Source organism: Arachis duranensis, chromosome 5, assembly GCF_000817695.3.
Source record: "Arachis duranensis cultivar V14167 chromosome 5, aradu.V14167.gnm2.J7QH, whole genome shotgun sequence".
In the NCBI taxonomy this organism is placed as follows: Eukaryota; Viridiplantae; Streptophyta; class Magnoliopsida; order Fabales; family Fabaceae; genus Arachis; species Arachis duranensis.
In genome coordinates this window covers 5243431-5255207 of record NC_029776.3, presented here as the reverse complement: position 1 = coordinate 5255207, position 11777 = coordinate 5243431, and the positions used below count along the sequence as shown (strand labels likewise).

General features: G+C 32.0%; 3 protein-coding genes and 1 non-coding gene across 5 annotated transcripts in view; 1 reads left to right on the top strand and 3 right to left on the bottom strand.

The window, feature by feature from the left end:
- Positions 1-2022: 2022 nt before the first annotated feature.
- Positions 2023-2095, bottom strand: TRNAK-CUU (transfer RNA lysine (anticodon CUU)). Its single transcript has one exon. It is a non-coding gene; the product is annotated as a tRNA-Lys (tRNA).
- A 345-nt stretch (positions 2096-2440) lies between these two features.
- LOC107487568 (uncharacterized) lies at positions 2441-5982 on the bottom strand. Its single transcript, XM_016108225.3, has 10 exons — positions 5629-5982; positions 5413-5540; positions 5261-5332; positions 4988-5124; positions 4746-4860; positions 4581-4661; positions 3900-4037; positions 3416-3503; positions 3073-3183; positions 2441-2981 (listed from the first exon to the last, which is right to left on the bottom strand). Exons 1-10 carry the CDS (start codon positions 5864-5866, stop codon positions 2959-2961), a joined length of 1131 nt encoding a protein of 376 aa, XP_015963711.1. The 5' UTR covers positions 5867-5982; the 3' UTR covers positions 2441-2958.
- A 2041-nt stretch (positions 5983-8023) lies between these two features.
- LOC107487567 (vacuolar protein sorting-associated protein 55 homolog) lies at positions 8024-10054 on the top strand. Of its 2 annotated transcripts, none has more exons than XM_016108224.3 (5): positions 8024-8243; positions 9177-9308; positions 9400-9439; positions 9552-9636; positions 9766-10054. In XM_016108224.3, the coding sequence occupies exons 2-5, from the start codon at positions 9210-9212 to the stop codon at positions 9959-9961; spliced, it is 420 nt and encodes a 139-aa protein (XP_015963710.1). In that variant the 5' UTR covers positions 8024-8243; positions 9177-9209; the 3' UTR covers positions 9962-10054. The 2 variants fall into 2 exon arrangements, with proteins under 2 accessions (XP_015963710.1, XP_052117371.1); XM_052261411.1 differs by lacking the exon at positions 8024-8243 and adding an exon at positions 8930-9054.
- A 1436-nt stretch (positions 10055-11490) lies between these two features.
- The window catches only part of LOC107487551 (uncharacterized), a 612-nt gene continuing 325 nt past the window's right edge, over positions 11491-11777 (bottom strand). The window contains exon 2 of the mRNA XM_016108207.3: positions 11491-11777. Coding sequence (XP_015963693.1) covers positions 11658-11777 — 120 coding nt within the window. The 3' untranslated portion in view covers positions 11491-11657.

Genomic DNA, 11777 nt, shown 5'->3' with positions numbered 1-11777 from the left:
TACCAAAAAATAGTATAAATGGTTATTATTATTATTATTATTATTATTATTATTATATGCTTTTTGGTAATAATAGCAATATTGCTACTTTTACTATATGATTTTGGCACATGAGTCATGTGTACTATATATAGGTCGGTGAATATATGAAAACGGAAGGTGGGAATTTTCAGACTAGGTTCCAATTAATGCATGCATATCCTATCCTTACAGTTTCGAGTTTAATTATTTCTCATCACCAGATTTATTTCTTAACATTTTCCTAACCTATGAATTACACGAATATTTAATCTTTAATAATGAGAAAGAAATAATAATAATAAGTGATTGTTTGATTTATGAACTTAATCTTAAAATTTAGTATATTAACAATATAAATTAAATTCTTTATCATATGTATGTATGTAATGTATATAAATTATTTCACTCATATTAAATCTTTGAATCTGAAATTAGTTGTCCAGTTATAAATACATACATACATGAATTAAAACCAAAAAAAAATAATAATTATGTATATCAATTAGATAAAAGTATAATTTTTAGATATGTTGTACAACATTATTCTCTTGATATAACATTTTTAGTTTTTACTCTCTATTTTTTCTACTATTTTCTATTCTTTATTTTTTTACCGGAAGTAATATAGTTAACTCTTAATTTATATATTCCTTTAAGTTAGAAGGTGATAGTTAATAACTTGTTTAGGATAATTAAATGTACACACCAACCTACAAACTAGAAGTTTAGCTCCATATAATCAAACATTAAACCTGAGTTTCTTCACCAAACTTAGAATCAGTCATATGACAAACCGTGGAGTGACATCATTAACATTTTGTACACGTGTAAATATCTTAATAAATTTTATTATTCTCAAAATTGTCAAAATTATTTTTGTCACATATAAGTCTCTTTGTCTATTTCAATATAACTTGTAATATATTTATCAGATAAATAAATTTTATTATAAAATAATTAAATCTTTAATTAGTTTTCTTATAAAAATATTAATCTATTTAAAAAAATTTAAAATACTAATAAAAATAAAAAATTAAAATTATTTGAAAACCAATTTAATATGCAGACTCCAATTTTGAATAAAAAGAAAAAAAGAAAAATCATTTCATAGCTTATGTATCTTTTTATCTTTGAAGAAAGTGGAAGTCCCACATATGCATACATTATCACCATTCCATAGATCTCTGTCTCCTCCATCCTATAATTATTCTCAGCTATCTTTCTTCATTGTTTTCAAAAGGCTCCATCATTTCATATATAGTAATTACTATTTTTTAATTTTGACACCTTGGAGAGCATTATTCTAGTAGCTACTAGCTAGCATAACAAGCACACCACATATTAATACTATAATAGTACTATTATTCAAAATACCACAGTGCCTAATTAAGGAAAGTGTCCTTGTCCTGCTATACTTAATACAATTTTGTTTGGTATACTTTACTGCTATACCATTACTTCTCTTGTTTCTAATGTCATATTATTATTTTTTTTTTTGCCCTACTTTCATAATCACACATTATTGACCTAATTAATTGACCTGGTGTGTATATTTTCACTTTTGAGTTTGGTTTTGCTTTTGTTTGTCTCTTCTATTTAGAAATACAGGATTGTCACTGTTGAGCCCTTAAATTATAAATTTATAATCAATGCTGCTTTAATTTCATGATACTAATGAATAATGTTGGTATAAGGTAATAGTCATGGCAGGTTTTCTCTCCTTATCTTTTGCAACTCAAGAAAGTTTCACCCCTCGTCTGTCTAATAGAAGAATACATAAAGTCAAAATTAAAAAATCTGATGAAAACATACCTAGGTAATGAACACTGCCAAAAGAAAATAAATAATGTTATGAAATTGAAACCTATGCATGTTTAATTTTTATTGTAGTTTATTCACGTTTTTACCTTTTAGGATGATGCCCCAGTAAACCAATTGAAGTGTTGTCGGTTACATTGGAGGCATACAACTTGTTAGGTAACAAAATTACCAAAATAGAAACGCCCACCGTGGGGCTCGAACCCACGACCACAAGGTTAAGAGCCTTGCGCTCTACCGACTGAGCTAGACGGGCAGATGGTAATATGATTAATGCTTTTCTTTATTATATTCACATTACCATCATCATATTCCCCTCTAAATCTTACATAGAATTAGGTTGTACAGCCCAACATTAGTTTCTTTCAAATGGTCATTGTATTGGACTTTAATTACGGCTTGGTTCACGTGATGTTATTTCCAGTATATTTGCATCAAACGATTTAGTTTAAATTCTTCGTCACAACAAACTATTCCTTTGCATTATCTATTAACGCTGTAAAAACCATCATTACTTCCATTAGTGTGCGTTGCCGATCGTGGTCTTAATTAGAAAGCAAGCTAAAAGTAAGAAACAATCTTATATAAAACGTTAACTAAATTTAGCTACGGAAGCATTATATTACCGTAGAAGACAAATTTACAAGGTTACTAGTGTTTTTAGTATGCATATTAATCCGGATGCCAATCTATATGTCCATACAACATTTGCCTATATAAAATTAACATGCGGGAGAGAACATTAAACATTTTTTTTGGGATCAATTAAGAGTAATGGAGTCTAATGCTAAAAAGGCCCTGACCTTATGATGCAAATTCCTCAAAATCTACCTTCACTAATCACAACACTGGACTCTTCCACATTATATGATGCCATTCATCCAGAAAGCCTACATCTAAGACCCGCGAGGGTCACACAGTTTCAGGGACTTGAATACTTGATTTCTCTTCCTCAGTTATCAGCAGTCAGCACATACCATACAAATTGTAAGTGCTTTGGAACTGCATGAACGAAACACACACAACAATGCCGCACATTTGCCCCATGTTTTGCTGTAAAGAATATACAACGTATCTTATACAACCTTCTATTGTACAAAGTACAAGCAATACTTTGTATCAAAACAGTGGCTCCTTATGCTCTGCATCAAGTTAATAGCACAACAAAATCATTCCAACCGTAATAAGAAAACAAGCATGATTACAAAACATGCTAACGATGTAATTACTGACCCGCTTTCATAATGGGCTGGTTTTGATAGTTAAGGTTCATGCCTTCTTTGACCGCCGTTTTGCTTGCATCTCTTTTATTCTTCATCTTTGAGGCACTCAAAGAGCCTTCAACTGTAAATTATGGGGAAGGAAAAGGTATAATTAATGAATTAAACTTCTATCAGGATAATGTCCAGCTCATCATACTGGAAGGAATATTTTCAGTATGTTGTCTAATAAATCCATATTACTAGAAGTGGGATGAATAATGAAAGAAACTTGGCTAGTAATAATCAATTCTTAATTTATTTTTATTTGGAACATCTTGTTTGCATTGACAACTCAAATAAGTATCCTGATTTACCTTGCCATTCCCAAACCTCTTTTGATTCACCCTTCACCAACTTGGGATAGCGATCTACTCGCGAATCTTCTTGAACCAATTCTTCTACCTGCAATTAAAATAAAGTTATAATAAACTAATTATTCATTAACGAATTGTTAAACTCCATCAAATAAAAATATATTAATTTGATAACAGGACAAAAGCAAGCAGATGACAAAAAAAAAAATATTAGTGAACAGAAGCTATACAAAGATTGCGATATTGCATCCTATGTCAATAGAATGAGGAGCGAAAGAAAATGACACAATCAGAATTAATATTGCTTCCAATGAACAAGGTCAATTTGTGAAGCAGTATCCGCTGAAGCATGGAGGCAACTGGATACATACAAATGAATCAGTTTGATCCATGTTGCTATTTTTGTAATAATTATTCTAATAATATCGGATACAAAACAACCACATGAAAACAACTCTAAAAGACCAAATAAATCCATAACTACCTTTTTCCATAATAGAGGGTCCTTCCGCTCTCTAGGCAAAAGCAGGTGATCTCGTAGCCTAGAAGCAACAACCCAGGGTTCACGTTCATCATTTGCACTCTTTGCCGTCAATGCATTATCTTCAAGTATTTCACAGACCTATTAAATCAATACAGGTGTTTATACAGAGATGAGATCAGAAAAAGGTCACAACTAGTCCTCTATATAGCACATAAGAGACTATATAAACCATAATTACAATTACAAAGGACAGAAACCATATAGATATATTTATAAATTTAATCCATCATAACTATACGATAGAATTGTTTTTCCATCTGAACCAGTGGCAAACTGCATTACCCAGAAATCTATGTTTAACAAAAATCAGGATACAAGGATAATTTTGCACTCATCTAAGCCTACAGTACTGTAATACATATCAAACCGTTCAAGTGGAGAATAAATGAATAATCCTATTGTAATCAAACACGGAACTTCCCTCTAACTAATACCATACTATTACAAGAACTCTAGCTAACCTGAAATTCTATTCAAATATATTTATCTGATACCTTAAATTTTCAATTAAGATTATTGCTCATTACAACTAAAAAGTCACACTTATAAAAACAGAAGCAAATGGAAATTCATTCCTAAAACATGAAATAATCACAAAAAGGAAAGAAAACTCCACTATACCTGGTTGTAAAGCTCCTCCACTCTTTTTGAAATGCGTAGTTTCCGCCGGACATTCCAGAACAGAGTTGTCAATAAAACAAGCTGTTTGATCTCAATATTGTTAACATGTTTACTCATTGATAACAGAAATACATGCATTTAATCATGCGTTTAAGAGATGGATACCATGGCAAAAACAGGCAAAACAAGTAGAATGTGCCGTAGTATCCACTGACGAAGGCGACAGGCATATGGCTTGTAATGCTCCGCCAACGAATCTGGACACTTGTACTCCTTCATCCTACATGAGACACAAGTACTATCCTCAGCAAAAGTCTTAAGAAAAATATGACTGAAGTCACAAAGCAGCTATGACTTAAGAGGTTAATGAAAATTCACACAAGCAATAAAATGGATGATATATATACCCATGAGAATTTAACCTCAGCTCCAATGATTTACCAATTGACTCAATTGCCTTCTCTTTCGTGAAATTATAAAGCGCATTGTCCGAGGAGACATCCCCAAATGGCTCCAAACGATTCCACAATTCATCCTCTGAAACCTGAGATGCGAATATAGAAAGGAATTTGAAACCAGCCAAGTTCAGCTACAATTCAGACAGTAATAAATACAGAAACGTACCATAAATCCAAGTTAACTGCACAATCCAGGGGTTTACTTAAAGTGACAGAACTAACCCAAATTGATCCAGTTTCATAGCACATAAACTGAGCATATTCTTCACAAAGGTGAAACTCTACTCTCTCCACCTGTGGTCCAAATGTCCAATCATACACGATCAAATTGGCAATAAAAAAGGAAAAAAAAAAAACAATTTGCAGAGACATACAATTTTGCGAGCTGATTCACTAATTTCACTGTCTTCTACGCATAAATTACGATGCTTGCGGTAACCCTTGAAACATTCGAGCATGCCAGCGTAGCATTCTCCATGAGTTGGGCAAGGTTCACAATCATCTGTAAGAAATGATTCCAATAAACAAGGTATTAGTACACAGCCTACAGAAAAGGAAGAAAACAAAGCGATGCAATTGTAGAGAGAGACCGGAAAATGAATGTGAGGAGTGGATGAAGTTGGAATCGCAGAAGGGTTTGGTAGGGGGATTAACGAAAGAGGTGAAGAAGAGGTTGCAGAAGCAAGCAACGAGGGTGGAGATGGCGAGAACGAGGAGGAGCTTGGGGAAGTCGTGCTTGGAGGGAAGCAAATCGCGAGGAGGTTCGATTCCCATTGGAATCAGCGACGGTGACGATGTCTTCGACTTCCTCTCCCTTGCACGGTTCATGCTTCCCCTGCACGGCTACACCACCGACTCTAGTTCTCTTCACTCACACCTTTCAGCCTTCAGCTTCAAACTTGCCACTGCAAGTCTGCAATGTACAATTTTCAAATCAATCAATTTTTCCGCAGAAGATGAGGTTTGTAAGTTTTATATATTTTTTGGAGTAAATGGTCCACTTTTTATTTCTAATATTGGGTTCACAATCGTAATTTTTTTGGATCATAAATCTATGAAATATTAATCTGAAATATAAAACGGTTTAATTTAGGATTAAAAAATAGGACTCACTGAATTTCTGACGAATAGTCTGATTTTTATTTTAAAAAATTTTGAAATATATAAATTAATTTTTTTTATTTATGTATTTTCTACAATTTTAAAAAATATAAAAAATTATAATATTTGAGTATATCATTCATTTCTCTTTCATAAGAAAAAATATTATTTTCTATTTGACAATAAGGATAATAGTCGAAACCCCCACACTCACTCATCAAAACGCATCATGCTACGGAGAGGTATCCACACCTTTATAAGGTATGCTTCGTTTCCCTCTCCAACCGATGTGAGTCTTACAGTCATAGTTTATTATATGACATGTTAAGTGATATTAGTTTATCATACTACATACTTGAAAATTCTAATTAAGTGCAAACATGATAAGTTTATGAAATTATATTAAATCAATTCTAAATGAAGAGATTTTATTGTTTCAAAGTTATATTTTAATTTAGAGTTAATTTGATCTAATTACATAGACATATTATATTAATAGTCAATTAGCACTATTAAAAATATATTATAGTCAATATAATGTTATTTTATGTACTAACAAATTTTGACATTTTCATAGAAGTGACAAAAATACTAATTTAACTATTTACTTTTATTTTATTGATGTGATAATAAATAATTAGTTATTTAGATAATTATACAATACAAGATTGATTATATGGGTAAAATTTTCATTCCAACTTTAGTTAATATTGACTCAATTGTAAGCCAAATAAAAAAATACCACTAATATTTGTTTTAAAATAGAGAGTAATCTAAAAAAATGGCACCAAAAAATTTAAGCCTAACAACGCTTTTTCGTTTAGGAAGAATAGGCAAAAATATACATGGCTAATCACACGATGAATAAAAAGTATATACCAATAATTTAACGAGCTAAATGTACACATAAATATCATGTTCTATTAATTACATTAATATTTTTATTCTCTTTTCTGTCATTTCATTAACGTTTTCATTAGTTAGGATTAATAGGCGACACGTTCTATGCTATGAAGATAATTATTTCCCATGTTAAACTAAAATTCGAAAGTAATCACAAATTTTTGTTATAAAGAATATTAAACATTGCAAACATAGTAAAATATCTTTTTAAAGGGAGTTATGACTTATAACATCTTTAAAGAATTATTAAAACTCGTCCAAAAAAAAAAGAATTATTAAAACTTAAAATAGAAAAAAAAAACCAGACAAAAAACCCTTAACATAAAAGGAAGAAAAGGCGTAAAAAAAAGAGAAGAGACTAAAAGAGAAAAAGGAGGACTATCGCTGATTTTAGGAGTTGCAGGTGACAACAATAATTTTTCAAAAAAAAAATCTACAAATTTTCTTTTGAAAACGAAAAAAAAGACAGAAAGCATGTGTGAATTTTAATTTCTGAAAAATTTGGTTAGAAGTAAAAAAAAAATTTATTTTTATTTCAAAAATAAGTGTTAATATTATTTTATTTATTTCTAACAATCTTTTCGATCTATTTATATATCAAATGTTTTAAAAGTAATTCAATTTTATCTTATCATTAACTCAAAAAAGTTAAAAATAAAAAAAAGATAAAATTAATTTATAATTTTTTTTTTTGGATAGGATAGCCTTTCTTTTGTAACTCAATGTCAACAACNTTTATATAAAATTGTCAAAAGATTATAATTCAAATATCATAATTTTTTTATTCTCATATAAAGATTTTAGATTTAAATCTCATTTTTAACTTTAAAAAAATTTCATACAAAATTATAATTAAAAATTATTAAAAAATAATTTAATAACATATCAAATTATTTAATTAATAAGGCCAAAGAACGAAGTTAACTGGTTCCACCATGTTAATATTTATTCGAGAAAAAAAATTGGGGAAAAGAATGTTACTTTGTCGAAAGAACAACAAGGCGTGGAACTGCGGAAGGGTGTGTTGAGATTTTGGACCGATGTGCTGGCTGGTAGCTGAGTCAGAGTGGCAGGTCATTGCCGTTGCCGCTGAACCCTGAAGGCTATTGAACCTTCCGTACACATCAACCTCACCGATCCGTATATCTCCTTTCAGTTACAACCAAAAATTGTACTTCGTTCTAAGCACTTCACTCTTCAGGTACGAGTTTCCTAGTCTCCCTCTCAATTTGTGTTATTCTGCAACTTTTTCCACATCTCTTATCAATTTCTGGTTTTATCGGAGTTTATTGTTCTCCCAGATTGGATTCCGCTTTGCTTATGTAGTTCCCAATCGCATGCACTTATTTGCAGGCTGAACCCTCTCCCTTCAATTTAGGGATTATAGTGTATCGTATCATCTTTTCTGATTCTACTTTGCTGATTGTTAGTTTCTTGCTCTCTTTTATCTGAGAGAACAAAATTGCCGTTACTCCTGTGCTTATTCGTAGGAATTGCTTCCATGGCCTTTGCCTTTAGCTCTGGGTTTTCGTATCCGTGAATTTAGTTATATTTGAACATACTGTCATCTAGACCAGATTGTTGTATGGATTCTGGGTATCAATCAATCATTTGGCTAATGCAGCTTTGGTCTTGTTGATTTTAGGGTAAAAAATATGTGGGATTGGGTTTTTGACTTTTAGGTACTATAATATGTTTAAAACATTTCAGATATGCAAAGGCTTGTTTGTGAAAAGGTGTGGAAATGTCATTCACTTGTTCAGTACTAAAGAGAAGTGATATCTTGTATGGCAAATTGTGATTGAAACAATGTAATGTCTATTAGGTGAATTAGGTTTGAAGCCTTTGTTCTCTTCGTTATGTCATTAATTTACATAGCTGCTGCTGTTTTTGTTGTTTTATATTGCATTGGACTTACCTGATGCTGATCTCAAATCACTAGATTTTCTTTCTCTGTGCTTATGCAGCAGGCACTGTGATAGAATAAAACCAAACTTTTGAATATCACTGTGGTTGGTTTGACCTTCATCTTATCTATGACAGATTTGTTAGAAATGAGAATTGTTTTTGATTTAGTATTTTCTTCTGATTTAATATCCATATAGCATTATGGTAATGAGATTTCTTGCTCCAGCCCTTTTTCCGTGTAACATGAGGTGAGTTGGAGATGGCAGACTTACCAGGATATTTGCGTTCTTGCCTGAGCATGGGAAAACTTGCCTTTTTGGCAATCTTGGTCTCTGGGGGAATTGTCTTGCAAATTTTGGTCCGTGTTCTTCTCATTGTTAATAAATGCATCAAATCTTATTGGTAACGAAGTAATTGTTGCTTACCTAGTTGCATGTGTTATGTGACAGGCGTGTGCTTTGTATAATAATTGGTGGCCGATGCTAAGTGGTGAGATAAAGCATCTCTGTATTTATTTCTTGAAGATTTAAGGGAATGAGATGTTAATGTAACCGTAACATTCCTGGTTTCTTATTACATTTGGTGTTTTGTTCTCTTGCAGCTATAACATATGTTCTACTCCCAATGCCTCTGCTGTTCTTTGCGGGGTCTAATGGTTCTTCTGTATTTTCTGAATCTGAGAGCAGGTAAACTGTTATTATTCAAGCATTAATTGAAAAACAAAATTAAAAAGGAAAAAAGATAAGATTGTATACCGAGCCAAGGTTATTAATCATTCAACTTTTTGTTTTGTGATCTGATGAATGATGGAGCAGCTGGGTGAATTTAGCCAAGTTCTTGACTGGATTCTCAACTATTGGAAGCATTGCCATTCCAAGCATTCTAAAGCATTCTGGTGTTATTGGTTGGGGAGCCTTTGCAATGGAGCTTTCATCTTTCTTCGTGTTTGTATTAGCCATATTGTGTTTCATGGGGATGAATGATGAAGATGACTATTACAGTATGATATGAGATGGAAGTCTACCAGGCATAATTTCATGTGTAAAAATGGATTTATTCTTTGTGTGCGCTATTGGTTCTCTTGCTTTTATAAGCTTTCACCTAGACATTTTCTCCGTTTCGAACCATTGAAATTGAATGCCATTACCATGTTGCTGAAAAGTGAAAATGATTTCCAAACCTCAGCAACTGTAGGGGAGCTTTCGGCCAAAACATATGGGAACTTGACGTACTTTGTATAGTATGTATGATTTACCGTCAGTTGAGGAATGAGACAACAATGTTATTATCATAATTGAGTTACACTTGTTTAGATAGTGGATTGCCACTTCAATATAATCGTGAATTATTTTCTTAGGAAAGGAATTTAATCAATTTATAGTAATTACGGTGCCCCAAGTTTTTTCTTACAGAATTGTTAAGGCTAATGATATTTTCGTTGAATTTGATTGAGAAATTGGATTGAAATTCTAATAATAGTTTATGAAGGAACTTGTTAATGCGGGATGAAGTTAGGATAAATAATTTTTTTTTTGGTGTAAATAAGGATAAAGATTAAAAATGTGTTTGGAAAGTATAAAATTAGAATTTTCTTGAGAATTGAATTCTCTTCCTTGCTTTAAAACATAAAAATTACATGAATTTAAACTCTTTTGAGAATTTTAATTCTCATATTCAAGTAAAAAATAAATCACAAATCCAACCTAATGAAATTTGAAATTGAAATTAAAACATCTAAATTAACCCTAACATAATTTGATTTTTCAAATATTCCCATTTCTCTTTTTTTTTTCTCCCTTCCCTCTTACATATATTTTAACCATTCCTTTTCCATTTAATTCTTTTGATTCCAAATTTAAGAAGTGGCGTGAGAATTGAATTGCAACTCAATTCTATCTAGAATTCAATTCAATTCCATCTCATTAAAGTTTCCAAACACACTCTAATTAAGTGCAAATTCTGAAACTAAATTCTGAAACTAAGCAGCATTCGCAATAGTCACCAAAGGGTTCAAGAGGACCGATCATATAATGTTAGTACAACCAAGGATTCATTTGCCCATGGCAGCAAATCTCTCTTAAGTCTCTAGACTAAGAAAATCACTAACAAAAACAGAATTTTCTGACCACAGCAATCACCTTGGAAAGACATGAGTATGAGCAAACAACTCAGAACATATGCTTAATCCTGTAGTGCTCTTTTCTCACTTTCTTCTCTATTCCGCATTCTGCACAAATCATTTCCAAGTAGCATTCAGAAAATGCAGTATGAAAAGAGTAGGACCTCTACAACCCAAACCACCACAGATTAGAGCCTCTGAATGGATGAACAATTCTAATTATTGACATCAACATTTACATCAATTGTATTCCCCATTTAAAAAAGCACAATCCTTTGTTCTTTGTACACAACCAAACCACATAACCATTGCACTGCACATTAATTAGGGAAAGATTAACACATAGCACGCCTAAGTCAACTAAGAATCTAAAATATACTGTATAAAGTAAAAAATTGTCTCAGAATCAGAATTTATAGAGTGATAGTGAATAATGCAAAGTATATAGTTCATTCACAGTCACAGTTAAAAAGAACAACAATGAGGAATATTTAAATTCAACATTGAAAGGAGCTAAATTTCGTTTGAAGCAGAACCTCTAACACCAAAAATCACATAAATTCTCAATCTTTTTTCGAGCTTACGGTGTCAGAAGACAACGCGAAACTGCGGCGCGTTGGATTCAACGGCGGGGAGGAACTCCCATCGGCAGGGCTCGAGCTCTTCGGAGACGGGGCAGTAGCCAGCGAGGGTGACCCTGTCGTTGGT